Genomic DNA, 16,426 nt, shown 5'->3' on the forward strand with positions numbered 1-16,426 from the left:
CATGTATACATGAATTTACAGTAACCAGGTTACTACAGTGCATATAGACACGTTCTCTGATTAACTGCTTAATGGTTACTTCCCCAGTACGCTCCCCAGGACAATGGGAAAAGCAGAAATGGTCCCTCATAAACACAAAATGTCCTATGTAAATGACCTGCTCTATCTGGCCTCCAGTGGTTCTAAAATGTTGCAAAAGCAGTCACCGCCTTCAAATGAGGGGAATTCTAGTTCTGACCTTTAGGTGCGTCTGTGAAAATGTTAGGGTTAAATTAAAGGCTTATCCAGAGTTTTCCACCCTGTGCTTTTTGTTGCAAATTACAACTGTGTTTTGTTATTAGATGAACATTCATTTCATAATAGGAAATCATTAATAGGAGGTCGGGTAGAAAACAAGACGCAAGTTTGATTTTTTCTTTTTCATTAAGTCAAATAACCCCCATTCTCAAGGTTAGATGTGAGGTGTTATTCCTTCTGTCTCTGTAATAAAAAGAAGCAATCACTTTACCACATGTTGTTGCTCTGATGTGACCCAGGCATTACAATTTAGTTTTCAGTTCTTAGAAAACAAATCCTCAGGTCCTTCAAAAAATGTTAATCAACCTGATCCTTAATATGTCCATTACATTTCTGTTTGTTTGTTTCTGTCTTAATTTGGACATTAGGGGGCATATTTACTAAGCCTGCAAGCAAATTAAAGTCAGGGTCACAAATTGTTTTTCGATTGTCCACAAATGTGTTCACAGCTAGTTTTACATTTTACATGCATTTAGCAGAGTATTCAGTCACAAAGATTATGTAAATGGGAGGTTTAGCAGCAGAGGTAATTTGAATGCACTGCTGCTAAATAAGACCTGATGCTGGGCAATTTAAGAAGTGTCTTATGCATGTCAGGAAAGCAATGGAGTACTAAAGAAAGCTCTCTCCTGCTTTAGTTTGAAATGCTGCGGTTGAAGAAACCAATTAACACATTTTGGAATTGCATTGACTTGCTCTTCTCGCAATAAAGAAAGCTACACGTACAAGTTTGTATGCAAACAAATGTGGTTGTGGTTGGTAAATATATGTAATATATTAAATGAAATGTGTTATTGAGCATTAACATTAGAAGTTACAAGTTCCCAAAGTAATACACGCAAAAGTATAATGCTCACATTTTACCCCCCCTCAACCCAATAATTGCCTGACATCTGTCACGATGTCTCTCACCTTCCATTCTCTGGGAAAACAACAACAAACTTCAAGCCAGCAAGCTACATGCTAAAAAAGGCTAGTTTTGAATAAAATTTGAATTTGGATTGTGCAACGAGACAGGCCTGCTTGGTTCTTTTAGGGAATGATTGATTATTAAAGATTTTAAAATAATATGTTTATGGCATTTACTCTCTAACTGGGACGTTTTGGAACCTGTTGGTGGGGATTGCTGTGTATAAAGTACACGTGGTGATACACTGGTAAGAGCAAATTACGTTTGTAATGTATCCAGCTAATTTTAATAGCTCACGTATACTGTATTGCGCATACCAAACTTTATTTAATATTATATGTGGCGTTTCTTTTGCAGGCGGCAAAAGTTCCACCAAAACAAGTTTCTTCCCGAGACCAATTTGCAGAGCCACCATCTCTGCGTCTAGAGCTTAGTGCCGCCCAATACGATTGTGATTGGTTTAAAGAAATGCAAACAACCCAGAGCGTTTTTTTTCTTCTTCTACTATTATGTGTGGTGTAGCCAGACCTATCTCCACAGCGCTGGGGAGATAGGTCTGGCTATGCGAGACTACAATGTGTGTAATGCAGGCGCCAGGTTTTAACAAAGAATAAAAACAGAGGATATCTCTGGTTCTGCTGTATTGATTTTCTTTGTCTTTTTTAAACTGTCCATCTGACAATGTTATAGGAGTCCAATGCTAAATCAGTGGAGTGCTCCTTTAAGTGTTCAAGGTTGTTATGGTTTTAAAATGTGTCCTTGACAGTCCTTAGTTGTCTCATAAAGTATATTTCAGTGCGTCAGTTACTTCAGTGATTGAGAATACACATATATTCAAATTGACAACATTTTTAATAGAGGGCTGAACCATGCATATTTGAATGGCTCGGTGTGGGATAAAATAAAGCCAATACAAATCCAAGCCTTTCTTAACTGAACTCTACTGTGTGCTGTCCACCTCAGCCTGCTAATGTTGCAGCACTGCTTTACCTAATGACAGCTGGGCTCTACACTGTGAGCTTTCCCTTCATATGAGAGTGAAAATCAAAGTGAACTGTGATTTGGTTGCACTTGTGATTGACTCTGTTTTGGCACCTGGGCTTGCAAAATATGCTGAGCTCCCAGAGTACCAAATCTGTTATTTCTCCTCTGTCTTTCTCAAAGCTCAATGTGCAAAACATCCAGGAAGCAGCTCCTCACCTTTAGCTGGCCTGACCGTTGCTTTCACCACCGCAGGCTGCAGGTCATATCAGCTGTCGCTAATTAAGTAACTTGATGACACGCCAAAATAAAGCTGTCTAGCTCTTGTCAGGTTTATGTCCTCCTGTAGCAGGTGTCTGTACTCAGCAAAAAATGGTTTACGAGATAAAAGAAGCATCACTCTGTAACACTGTAGTTCCAACAGAGTGTGACGTCTTCACACTCCACTCAGAAGATTGCTTCACGTCAATTTCAGGAGTAGCATTTTTTTTTACACTTGAATAAAAGGTGTGTCAAATTAAGAAGGCTACAGCTGTTATTTTTTTTAAATGTGTCAGATACATATTGTCAAAGCACCTAGAAGCAAAAGCCTGTTTGTCACTTAATGTAAAAACAAAACAGTGTCCATATGTTTTTCCTCCGGGAGACGGCCCACATCAGCTGAACTAGATGTTAATAACAACAGTCAATCAATCAAGTTTCTGAGGTAAAATATCTAGATCTCTAACATATGACCCTCACTTGAAATTTGACAAACACATACTAAAATAAATAGTAGAACTGTAAAAGTCAATATGTACACATATTGTAACTAACATTTGATGCAGCCAAAATATATATGCACTTAATGATTTTTCTTACACCTCAGTTACTGTGTCACCTCATGGTTGCAGGCAAGTTTATTAGTAACTACACCCCTAGAAGTTATACAATCGTGCAATTAAAAATATCAGACAAAAGGCCAAAAAGATCACCAATGTCACATCCTGGAAAACCTAAACATGTTAAGTTTTGCCAAATAAATTGCATGCGCAAACGCCAATGTTATCCGCAAGTGTTGCATGTTTCGACCGTTACAGGCCTTTGGATTGTCCATTAGAAATTTCAACTGCAGGGAATTGTGAAGCATAGTACTGGAATACCTCCTTTGACCAAACACCTTGTTCTTTAAAGGGAGGTAACATATGGAATGCCCTGCCGACTGAACTTAAACTATCAACACTTTGGTTTAGGCGATGAAAGAGGCTAAACAACGGTACTCTGAGAAATACCAACACCAGTTCTCAGCGAACAACCTCCCTCATCAGACTCATCTCTGATGGAGACGAGTCTGCCTACAGGTCGGAGACTGACCACCTGGTGAATTGGTGCAAGCAAAACAACCTAGAGCTCAATGCTCTAAAGACAGTGGAGATGGTTTTGGACTTCATGAGGAACTCAGCCCCACCTGCCCCCATCACCCTCTGTGGCTCCACAATTAACATTGTGGAGTCTTTCCGCTTCCTGGGAACTATAATCTCCCAGGACCTCAAGTGGGAGCTGAACATCAGCTCCCTCCTCAAGAAAGCACAACAGAGGATGTACTTCCTGCGGCAGCTGAAGAAATTCAACCTGCCAAAGACAATGATGGTGCACTTCTACACAGCCATCATTGAGTCCATCCTCACGTCCTCCATCACCATTTGGTACGCTGCTAGCACAGCCAAGGATAAGGGCAGACTGCAGCGTGTCATTCGGTCAGCTGAGAAGGTGATTGGCTGCAATCTGCCGCCGCTCCAGGACCTTTACGCCACCAGGACTCTGAAGCGTGCTGAAAAGATTGTGGCTGACCCCTCCCACCCCGGCAACAAACTCTTTGAGCCACTCCCCTCTGGCAGGAGGCTGAGGTCCATCAGGACCAAAACCTCACGTCACAAGGACAGTTTTTTCCCCTCTGCCACTAGCCTTATCAACAAGGCCCGAAAACCACCCTGACTCTCTCCACACCCCACCTCTGGCTCTACATGCCACTGTACTTAATCTACTCTTTTTATCTTAATTCTTACTCTCTTATTTTTAATACATTCTGTGTGTGTATATATATACATATATTTATACTTATATTGTTTGTTCTGTTAACCTGTTCTGTTAACCTGTTGTTTAACTTATTTTAGAGAATGTGTGACATGCACCTACAACACCAAAACAAATTCCTTGTATGTGTAAAAAACGTACTTGGCAATAAAGCTTTTCTGATTCTGATTCTGATTAAACTGATATTTGTCATTTTAAAGGCCCTTCTAGGGATGGGCATTGAAAATTAGCAGTAGCTATAACTGCTGTGATACATTGCATTGGCTTATTATTGTGCAATGTTCTATGTATACTGTATTTGTGCCTATCAAATAAACATTAAATAAATAAAATGTAATATTTAATAATTTTGGTAAATATAAGTATTATAATATTAAAGCACTTGGATCAGGATTTGGGCCAAAAAACATGTTTACATTATGTAGTATTCCCACTGTGAGAATAATAACAGAGAAAGAAATTACACACTGCAAGTTCATTTCTGTGCTTTTGACATAGATAAAATACCACAAAATAGGACTTCTATTGGAGGTGTATACAGTGCACATGTACGTGGAAAACATATGTAGCATAAATGAATCAATAATTTTTTTAAAGTTAAATTCCCTGTTGTTTTGAGGTTCCATAATAAGATAAGCAAGTGCATTTGACTCAATTTAAACAATGTAAACATGAAGGTATTATGCCTTACCGGACAGCATTATCCATGCGTGACACGGTGAGGTAAGCAGCCAGGTTTGCTGTGTAGGACGAACAGACAATGAGGGTGAAGAGCCACCAGCTGCCCATGACAATACGCAGAGCCACCGATCCCAGGATGGAGTCACTGCCTGTGAAGGAGCAGGTATAAACACGTGGGTATAAAAACTGCACCCAGAAGCACACATCATCATCTTTACTATGTACTGTACAGCATCACTCTCTGATCCCTACTCACTTTTGAGATAATTCTCATATTTGCATGTAACACTGGAGCAGTCAACTATATGCATCTGATGATTTAATGTAATTACTGGAAATTTTCATCACTTATTTTCCCAATAGCTTAGTCGATTCAAAACCAACTAGCCTGAAATGTTACTTGCGCACATTTATATTTTATTACCCAATTCAATTTTTCAAATAGCCTAGTACTCTAGTACTTTAATCCTTTGCCCGTCCTTGTTTTCTTTGAGAGGAAAAGACAGGTTCGTCACATTAGCTTTTCTAGTTTCACTTTTTTTCTGTCGTACCGACTCTTTCTCTCAAAATATCCAACAGCTTATGAGGTGCATGAGAAAAATGTCAGCACACATTTTAATTTTGAAGAGTAAAGCCATAGAAATGTCATCTGAGAGATTCAGGAGTGTGAAATGTAATGAAAACATATTTGTCTGAAAGTGTCACAATCAACACAACTGTGCTCTTAGGACAGTTTGGGGAAAAAAACGGACGGCCTTGTCAGATGCATAGCACTCCGACATCAGTCATTTTTATTAAATATGGCTTTGACTGATTTCTTAAGGTCGTTGAATGTGAAATGTGCATCTCGAAACTTCTAATGGATCTTACACTACTGCAACCGTCCACTGTGGTGCAGGCTCTTTCATCTTTGAAACAATTTGATTTAACTCTGATCACAATGACAAAGTGTTATTTTCATCAGTTCTCCGAGACAGTTTCAGATTATTTCCTACCTCTCCCTGACCCTCTACGGAACAAAAGAAGGGCAGTCCCTGTTTGAAAAAGACAGTGTGTCTGTGGTTGGATAGTTTAATCCTCATGAACATACAGCAAAACCCAGACAAGTGTTGGCATATCATTATGAAATCATTGGGGGGATATGGTTGCCAAGTTTATGCTCTCCCAAAAAGGCCCACTAAGCATCAGCAGTCAGATCCATATCAAAGCGACCTACGTCATCCCCAGAAAAAAAATGCAATCCACTTGACTGAAACAAAAAGTGGCAACATTTGAATGCAAGCCAGAAATGAAGAGAAAAAAAGGGGAAGCATAGAAAAGACATGTAATGTAGTTTGTCTTGAAATATAGTGGGTGGGTTAAAAAAGGCTCAGGCAGTGTGCCAGACTTTGATAGATATTGTTCAGGCTTTAACATCAGTTGCTGAAGTAGTCATTTATCCAAACCGGACATACCTGGATCAACACCAGACCTCAAGAGGGGATGTTCTCCTTGACGAGGGCACCTTTAGAAAATGCTAGGGTGGGCATTGTGCCTCAAACTGACTCACTCCTGAATCAGCATTGGCTGTATACTGACAACCACATGTGCATTTTCATTAATTGGACTCCTTTATATTTTAATCTTCTGTCCTTAATCACTTGAAGTAGTTTTTGGTGTTTTTTCCTGCTTAGATTTAGGGTTGAACATTGAAGAACTGCATGGCTGGTGCTTGGTGTACAATGGTGTATCACTGTCAATAGCATGCTGGTTTTTCATCGATTTAACCATGTGGTTGATGTACAATTTAGTAAAATAAAAACCTGTCTGAGTCTTGGCCCTCCAATATATGACAAATACTAGATTTGTAACCGGAGTCCTTGCATGTTGTGGAGGCCAGACTCAAACGACATCACCCACCTTGTTGCACAAAAGCACCGTAGACAATCCAGATGGCACTCTGAAGCGAAGTGGAGACTGAAGGCGGTGGATTGCCTCCTGCATTGCTCTGGCAGCGCACTGCTTGGATGCGCCTGAGCAGGAAGATCATGATGCCCACCACAGGGATGGCTGCAGCAATGCACGCCCACACTGCCAAGTCAAATGGTGCTAGCAAAGAGAATATGTTGATATTTTCCCCTGACTTGCGCATCAGGATTCCCACTGAATAGTCCAAGTAGCGCTTGCTGAAATCAACCACACTCTCACGCTCCGGGGTGATGGTGATGGCTGATACGGCCAAGTCAGCTCGCTGTGGATAAAGAGTCAGTTTTAGTCACACACATTTCTTTTTAAAACAACATAATACTATGTTTTAAAAAAATTGTGTACGTTGGTAGACATTAGGAGCAAATTTAGCATATTTGACCTCCATTAATTGATCCATGTTTTCTCATCATTGAGGAGGTTAGGTTGGTTTGTTTGTGGCAACATTTTAAAAACTTGTGGCCGACTTCAAATACTCCCAAGAAAAAGACATTTTGGTGACCCTGGGACCTTTGCTCTTGTGTCTCCATTTCCTTCAGTTTTCAAATGAGCTTCCATCACACTTTATTCACACTCCTAACAGGTGAGACACGTTATTCTCTCCTTTTCTCTAGATCTACATCACGCCACTGTTTGTGATATCTGCGAAGGTAATGGCCAAATTGGAAAGAAATTTGTTGTGCACATTTTCATTCCCTAAAAGAAGAAACCTAATGGTTTTGTTAACACTAATACTTTTCTTTAACAACCACCATCAGTCCACATTTTCAATTTTAAAATGCAAGTATCTGTCTCTGTCTACTCTCTGACAATTTGTCTCTGACACAATGATCGTTAATCATCATTTTTTCATCTACCCAGTACATTCTTGACTTTGAAGCTAATAACCAGGGAAATCATTAGGCCTTCGTAAATATTTTAACCCTAGAGTGCTTTTCTTGCTAATCTTGGATTTAAGTCCACATTATTTCCAGTCTGCATTATCTTGATATTTTATGTTGAAAGATAGGATTGAGAGTGTACCTTACAGTAATAAAATGTCTGAAATCTGAAACATGAATTTAATAGCCTTTATGGAGTAAACACTGTAGCTTTCTCGTCAAGTAACAGTACATCAATCTGAGATTTATTTAATTTATTTAGCCACTATGCAATGAAAAACACTTCTATCTCTATAAATAGAAATTAAATTCCATTATCATTATGACCCATAAAAGCATTTGTCAAGGTCTCAAACCTTATCAGGGATCCTTTTTAAAAGGCAGAAATCAGACTCAGTTCAATCAATCAGTGATGTCGACCACTGGAGAAAACTGATGTGCATGTAGCGGCTGTTGGACTGTGCAATGTTTGTCCAATCTTTCCAACTTTACTGAGCAATATAATTTGGATCCCATATTAGAACAAGACAATGTGACCGGACTCCCAGAAAAAAATTGCCAAAAAATTATTTGGACTGAAATCTGGACATTGATTGACAGAGATAAAAAGAAAACACCAACCTTGCCAATGAGTTCTCCAATCATGCCATTCCAGGATCCATTAGGGAATTCTGAGCCGTACTTCCCATCTCCGACTTGGTAGATGTCATACTTGAAGCCCAGGATCTTGGCCAGGGCATCCAGGACATCAATGGAGAAACCCTTGTATCTCTTGGGTTGACCCAGAATATTCTCTGCCACCATCACAAAAGGCTCTTCCTGTTTCAATGAATATTGTATTTGTTTTTACTCACAATGATAATGCTTAGGAATGTGAATGTGTGAGGATTTTGTCTCTAAGCCCACAATTTATCCTCGGAAGTTTGGAAAAGAGTAGAGTATGTACTTAATCACAGGCATATAATTTATCAAGATGCACCATAATCTTCTCGGAGCCAGATTGGCAACCGAAGCAAGGACACATTCAGTCATCTTAAGAACTTTGGGGTGACACCTTTATGAAGAGTTTCTAAGGTGATCTAAGTGAAACTTCATCTTAATAAAATATTTTCCGCAGCAACTGTTGACCTGTAACACATGGCGCCATGGCAACTGCTACAGTTCATCAACATGGAAAATGCAATTTTAAATTTATTGCACCCAACCATGGTTCTTCTTTATGGGTTGAAAGTGTCTGGGCAGAATTAAATGAGTGAAGGAGGACTAAAGAGAGCTGAAGAAGACAGGGGAGAGGGACAGAGAAGAGACCCCCCCGGTGTTGTTAAAGTGGGCAGGGACAAATGACTTGATTAAGTGACACTGCCAGGGGTGGGCTGAGCAGAACTTATGTGAATAATTATGGTGCAGGTAAATCATGTGTGAATAAGAGGAAAAACGAAGAGAGGGGGTGGGAAGTGACTTTAGCTGCTAGAACTGGTGAATTTAGTTAAAGAAAAACTGCTGTAAAGTAGGATTTATTTTTAGACCTAAACCTAGACCTAGACCTAACCTTCCCTCTTCTAAGTGAGTATGACCAAAGTAGATTAGAAAAGGTCTAGTTCTCTAAGATCTTGTGTTGTCCTTGTTGGTTCTCCATCCTCCTATGATAACACCTATAACCGTTTGTTTATCACAGTAAATTCTCAAATAACAGATATTTAACTCAACTGAGGCAATGAATAGGCTTTTCTTTAAAGGTGCCCTGCCACACGTATTTCATTACTTGGTGGTAATGTCTGAAGTTCTACCATGGACTCTGTAACATTTTTTTGTGGAAAAAATGCCTTGGTTACCTTGTTTCAAGCCATTCTAGCGTGGTATAGAAAGGACTTAATTCCAATGTTTTGTAAGAAGCCCTCCTGTTGTCTGCTCTGCTTGCTTGCAGCTGTATGCTTTTTTAAATGCAAACTCATCGTTTTATTGTGAAACATCTGCAGGGAATGTTGAGTGTCATTGACAGCGGCTGAACATTGAGAAAGCAAGGCAAAGAAGTATTCATCAAAGTTAATGTATCAGTGAGTAAACATGTTTTTTTGTTATAGCTTTAGTGCATAACTTTTTGATATTAATATTCATTACGTTCAAGCCATTGCCAAATGAGTTGTTACAAAGTTAATCAAGACTATCAGCTCCACAAAACTCTCTCTGTAGTTCTCAGCATGGCTATGTTCAGAAGATTGTGGCGTCCGGTGACTTTCCTGCGCAGAAACTCGAGTGAAGATAATTCTTCTGAAGTGAGTCCATCATGTTTTTTTAATCCTCCGTGTTCTCCTTGGCTACTAGCAACTGTGTGAAGGGGGCATGGGGGCGGTGCACGGTCACGTAAGGCTTGTATCATGTGGACGCGCTGACAGTTTTGTTGTCATTACTTAGAATTCCTCATGGGGGCGGCAGAAACTACGCACTATAGCTTTAAAAAGATGATTCACAGTACTATGTTTGAGTGTGTATTTCACAGAGAAATGATTGCTTATTTCGTGGGTGTAAAGAACAACTTAATGAATGTGTTGATACATTTGCCTCTATACGGTGCTGTTTGTTTTCTTACTCAGATATTTGCCTGCTCAGGTCAAGAGTTGTTAGATTCAGTGTACTCCCACAACTTACCAGTAATGTTACAATCTTCAGCGTCACTCCCTGCATACCGCTCTCTATCCGATTCTCCTTTAGGCTACCATTTAAACCACGAGTGGAGTCCCAAGATGCCAGCTAATGGGGAAAAAGAAAAATCAGATAGATGAGAAAAATAGATCAAAATGGAGCAGTGACTTACACCTTATTAATAAACAATGGATAGCAGGATAACAAAGTGAGGGAGCTATAAGTGAAGTTATCCATCTAACTGCCATTGTGTGACTCAGTTTGTAGTGACATTTAACACTGAGTAGCCAATGTCTATGTATAAATCTGAGCTGGTTACCAAGACAACAAGCGTCATCCATTAGTATGCTATTAGGACCCTACATTCAAACTCCAGAACTGAATGCTGCAATGTGTTGTCACTTGTCAATTGTCATTTGTAAGTAATCTACAGTATACTTTATCAGTAATCATACAGATGGAGGTGGTGATGATGATAAGAGGAAGGAGAAGAAGACTTTAAGTAGACGTCATGCTCATCATGTGAAAATTGCAGAATAATAATGAAACAGATAACAATTTCAGAAAGATTACACATCAGTTTGGGTTTGTTTCTTGAATATAAACTATACCTCATCTTTAAAACTCTCATTCTACCCTGTCAACGTTTTGAGCTATGTCTCAAGTTGTAAAGCTTATGTTTGTTAAATTTGTAATCATTGCTGCAAGCAAGACAAGAATTCTCAAGGATCTGACACAACATCTGGAGTGGTCAATGAGATTTGAGCTGACAGGACAAGAATGGTGGCTCCGGGCCAAACAACAGGCTGTTGTGGCCACAGCACACCTCAGTCTGCAGCACACATGCCCCATCATCCAGATACCTTTTCCACAGAAACACACTGTACTCCACAATATCAGAGAGACTTCATTAAAAAGCAGTAAGCTTTAAAAAGTATGCAAATAGTATTTTTTTGTTTTTTGTTAAATTACTCAATTTAAAATGTTTCGTCTAGCTTTTCATTTTGGATCACTGTGGTCTTCCTATTAACAGGAATTACATTTTGTTACTTGCTACCTACTTTAAAAAAATTAATTCAGTTAATAATATTACAGCATATATTTCAATATAACCACTTACTAAAGTACACATTATATTATGCACTTACTATAGATGTTATTGCTGCCAAACTATCACATAATCTCAAGTTCAGACTAGGAGAAACTGCACACTTCTCACATCTCATTTTGGCACAATTGCATCCAGCTGAATCTTAATGGGCAGTTTATATGACTCACTTTCATCAGTGAGGGAAGGTTTATAAGATGCTGAAAGACTATTGGGCCCTTGAGAAGAAAGATCTGGGTTTTTCATACAATGATAAGTAGAAAAAGGTACCAGAGATCAAAACCGTGAACAGGAGTAGAGATATTTTTTTAATTTAAGATTTCATCACAAGTCCTGAACTCTTGCTTCATGAAATGTCGAGGCTCCTTTGCTCTTTTACTTGAATGGGTTAGAGCCTGAAAAAGCCAAAAAAACTGAGCATATTGTTTTTAAACACACAATTTTGTATTCTTGTGATGTTCCATTTGGCTACCAATGGAGATTGATGAGAAAAACAACATGAACAAACATAAATCTCTGTCACCATTTGCAAAAGCAAAGAATTATACAATCAAGAGGAAACAGCAATTACTACAGCTACACAAGGCATCAACAAAGGCTTTCAACTGTGAATGAAATAGAAGCATGTGAGGCAATGGAAGAGGATTCACTTTGTTAAGTTAAATCTTTTGTTCTTCACAAACCATCTGCAGATCATGTGCTCTTCCAAATAGTCTGTCTTAAGAGTTACACTGCTATGTATAACTTTACTGCAAACTGCTAGTAAATCATGTTTAGAATCTCCCAGCTTGTGTGGTCTCCCCAGTCAGGATGTCAACCATGAAATGTTCCTTCTAAGGGTCTTTATCTAAGCACTGTGTAGGCATGTAAATGATATGGAGATCAGTTCGTCATGGAGCTGTTTACTGTAAACACAATATAAAGTTATGCATTATGTATTTACATCCATTGGGGTTACTAAAATCTGTCCTGCCCTTTGCTCAAAAACTGTTCATATGACATCTGGCATAATGAGTACAATTCTCTAGGTACGTACTGTTCAATCTAATTGTAATAGCTTGTCTCCTTGTTCATCTGTGTACGTTGGTATACGCCTCTGTGTCCAACCATGTTTTGCCGGAGTCTGTGTGTGTGTGTGTGTGTGTGTGTGTGTGTGTGTGTGTGTGTGTGTGTGTGTGTGTGTGTGTATGTGTGTGTGTGTAGGGGCGAAATGTCAGTCTGTGTTGCTAGCTTCATAGGGGACTATTTTCTCCATGAGCAACTTCGTCCTCATTGAAAAACACAGAGCAATCTCTGCTCTGTAAACTGAAGAACACTAAAGAGGAACACTTCTACTTCACAGAATTTTGCACACCAGCACGCCACTGGGAAGGTCACAAACAATACATACAGCAGGCAAACCACATGCATATAAACGAGTAACACTTCACTGGACACACTGTGATCTTTGATTACCAGAATTTGAAGGACATGACAATGAAACAGGATGCATATTTCTACTGAGAACGGACGTATTGTATAAAAATATGCTTAAAGATACGATTAAAGAAAAAAAGATTTTCATGACTTGATGCCAAATCTCTTCAAAAAAGGGCTTTCTAGCTTTTTCCCTGCTTTTTTCTTTGAAGTGTCAGCTCATTGAGGATTTAAGTTTTTCCTATAAATATGCATAGCAATCAGTCACCAAGAGTGTGTACCTACTGTAAGTGGATCAAAACATTCAGTTATTTCCTCCTATAACTATATGCTTTGTTTTTATCCTACAGTAGATACTCAATACCGTAAAATAATTATCTGTAATGGGGCTGAGCAAATGCCAATGACCACTTGAAAATGACAAAGGGATGGAAGTCAAATTGCCTGAATTCATAGTGCAACATCTGTCTGAATTACATCTCCTAAAGATCTTATAGAAAGCCCTCTGTTCTCTTTCATGGAACCATTTCAACTGCATCATTATAAAAACAAACCACAGTTTGAGCTAGTTGCTGCTATTCTGCTTCTTCTTTTCCCCTGCTAGTTCAGTTCGCCAGGTGCTTACATATTGACAAGCCTATCATGCTACCGAGCTTCTTATTGACCCATTGGGTTATTATTTACAGTAGTTTTATTGACGTTTTCCCCATCCACTAAGGCAGATTTTTCCTGAATTTCCTGTTTTCCTTCATTCCAGCATTTATTTACTGAACAAGTTCCCCATACATAGCTTTTAAATACAATGTGTTATCTTGGAGAAAAGAAAGTATCTGTAAGAGTAGTTGGGTCAGTGCAGTATACAGCAGGCAGAGTTATCCTATCACTGTTTCAGCATTCATTATCAGATTGCTTAAAAAAGACTACACGCAAGACATAAAGAAAGACAAAAGAAGCCGTAGCTGAAAAAAAAAAGAAAAGAAAAGTGTTACAGTCTAAAAGTGAACATATGACCAGTTATCATAAAAAGTGAATTACTGATTTTGATTCAACTTATCCACTGATTAACTGAAAATGATTTTAAACTTCACCTCATGAAATTAGGGGCAACAAAGAGCTGGGAGTATAGGTGATGATATGCATTTTAAGTGAACTGGATGATGATAAGGTTGGTAACATTTGTTTTTATGATGTATTGGAGCACACGAGAGGGAATAAATTAAGGCATGTGGGAAAATATCCACTTTTCACCCAATTACCTGAGACTCTCAAGAGGATTTACTTTTGCCAGTGTGGCAGTAGAACAACCAGAAGCGGGTACCACTTCAATGCTTTCCTATTAATGCAGGCTGTGATAAAAGGCAATTTGCACACAATTACATTTCAACATTGCACAATGCATTGCATTTAATCATCTGTGGCAAAATAACTTGATCAGTCTAATACTGTTTTACACATTGCTAAATTGGATATGGATATATGCCATTACTATACAATGGTGCAAATTTGTAAAATAGAGTAATGATAATATTTGGCTAGTGAAATACTAGCTACTGCTTCATATTGCTGTTCTTTATCTTCCTGCGGGTGAAAATCCCAGCAGTTAGGGGAGGTTTCAAAAAACTGTAGGAGCCAGAAAGTACATTTCTAAAAGCCAGAAATCTCAGTGCCTGGCAAATTAATCATTGGATCAACAACCCTATCAAACCACTGCAGAGCTATTGTTGGTAAGACAGAATAACCCTTTAGAGACAATTTAATGCCATTTCAGCTCCATGAGCCAGTATGAAATACTGCCAGGATGAATACATCAGCTATCAAGGACTGCAGTTTGGTAGACGCAACATGCAACAGAGCACATGGAACTCAGATTTGGCTAGATTTTTGGGGTATGGACTTGGGTTTATTTAGGGTAAGAATCAGCTCCAGTTAGCACTACTTGGGCTAGCTTTGGGCCAATGTTAGCAACCAGGATCGGATGGATGCTTATGGGCACTTATTCTGGTTTGTTATTCTTTAAATCTGGCAAGGATCGAGCTACCAGACATGCCAGATTTAGACTGCTGATGACAAAGCAATTTTGGCTACCTGGGAGAAAATGGCTAGATATATGTAATGAACAACACTGACTGAGCCACAACAACAGAAAGAATTTCTTTTAACTTTTAAACCTGAGGCTGTTTTTAACTCCCTCTATTTCTAAGGCTGGCATAGTCACGTTTCAGGCAGCCAGCTATATATTATTTCCAGCGCAAGTCAGGCTATTTATCTATACCCTATATTACACTTTCATTAAGTATTTTTAGGCACTGCGACCAGAAAATTGAATGAGGAGAATTTGGAGCTGCCCTTTTTTGAGAGACTACACAACATTAAGCAGACATACAGCATTAGGATGATATTTTTTCTTATATTTTTGCTATAGAATAGTACAAATGTCACAAAAAATGTGATTTTGAATAATACAATAATGCCAGCACTGCTACTGTGGACACATTAGAGAGATAACTACTGCATGATGCATGCAAGATGCTTGGATGGAAGGAACAATTACATTCAAATTAATTGACTTTTCTCTATGAAGAGCTTTGTGTAAGCTGGAAGTCATTAGCAATATCTGGTTAGAGATGAGCTGACACATCAATAAGAGCAAACTGGGAAACCAAAACAACAACAGCAGCATCGATCACTCTGCTGCAGCACTGGATGGTGGAGAAAAATCACAGTAGCCATCCAGGAAATAGTATTTCAGTCTTCATTACAGTGTCTAACCAGAAAGACGCCTCATCTAAGAGCCATCAGGCTGGGGAGAAAATGGACTGAATGCAGATAAACGATGATGGAGAAGGAGGAAACCAAGACTGAAAACGGGGGAGAAAGGGTTTGTGAAGAAGAGAAGAAGGGAGGAGAGGATGGGAGATGAAATGAGATAAAACATAATAAGAGGGAAGAGAGAGAGAGAGAGAGACAAAATGAGGATGGCCCTGTGGGGTGAATGTGGGTCAGGGGGATCACCGTTATACTCCACTTGAAAATAAGAAAAAAAAACATAGACCTGACGACATGACATTATAGTACATTGCAGAGGAAACCATGTAATGGCTTGGCCCTTCTTGATTGACATCAGCTGTGCACAACACGAGGCAAGACACATGCTGAATGTATGTATATACTGTATAAACATTCTATTATAGAGAAACAGAGAGGAGAGGTACATGAATTTGTGTCTGTTTTCTCACAGTAAATGGTTCTGCCAAGTAGTGGGGCAGGCACAGATAGACATGCCAGCTAATGAACAACAGCACTGAATGCATTTGGCATACCATTATCTGGCCTTGCGGTCCCCTTCTGCCTCTAATGATTTTGAGATACAAGCACCCACATGTAATTGTGCTCCCTGGCCTCTGTTGTCTGTTTGCCTGGCTGCATGCTCTTAGTGTCTGAGATCCAAAACAGTGTGTACAATACATGTTTGTG

At 39.1% G+C, this 16,426-nt stretch overlaps 1 protein-coding gene across 2 annotated transcripts in view; it reads right to left on the reverse strand.

Annotated features, from left to right (window-relative positions):
- The window catches only part of grid1a (glutamate receptor, ionotropic, delta 1a), a 253,081-nt gene that overhangs the window by 15,912 nt on the left and 220,743 nt on the right, over positions 1–16,426 (reverse strand). For both annotated transcript variants that reach the window (XM_078273281.1, XM_078273280.1), the window contains exons 9-12: positions 10,435–10,536; positions 8,410–8,607; positions 6,838–7,172; positions 4,953–5,087 (exon numbers count right to left, since the gene is read on the reverse strand). In XM_078273281.1, the coding sequence (XP_078129407.1) occupies positions 4,953–5,087; positions 6,838–7,172; positions 8,410–8,607; positions 10,435–10,536 (770 nt within the window). The remainder of the gene's footprint in view (positions 1–4,952; positions 5,088–6,837; positions 7,173–8,409; positions 8,608–10,434; positions 10,537–16,426) is intronic.

This window comes from Sander vitreus, chromosome 17, assembly GCF_031162955.1.
Source record: "Sander vitreus isolate 19-12246 chromosome 17, sanVit1, whole genome shotgun sequence".
Classification (NCBI taxonomy): domain Eukaryota; kingdom Metazoa; phylum Chordata; class Actinopteri; order Perciformes; family Percidae; genus Sander; species Sander vitreus.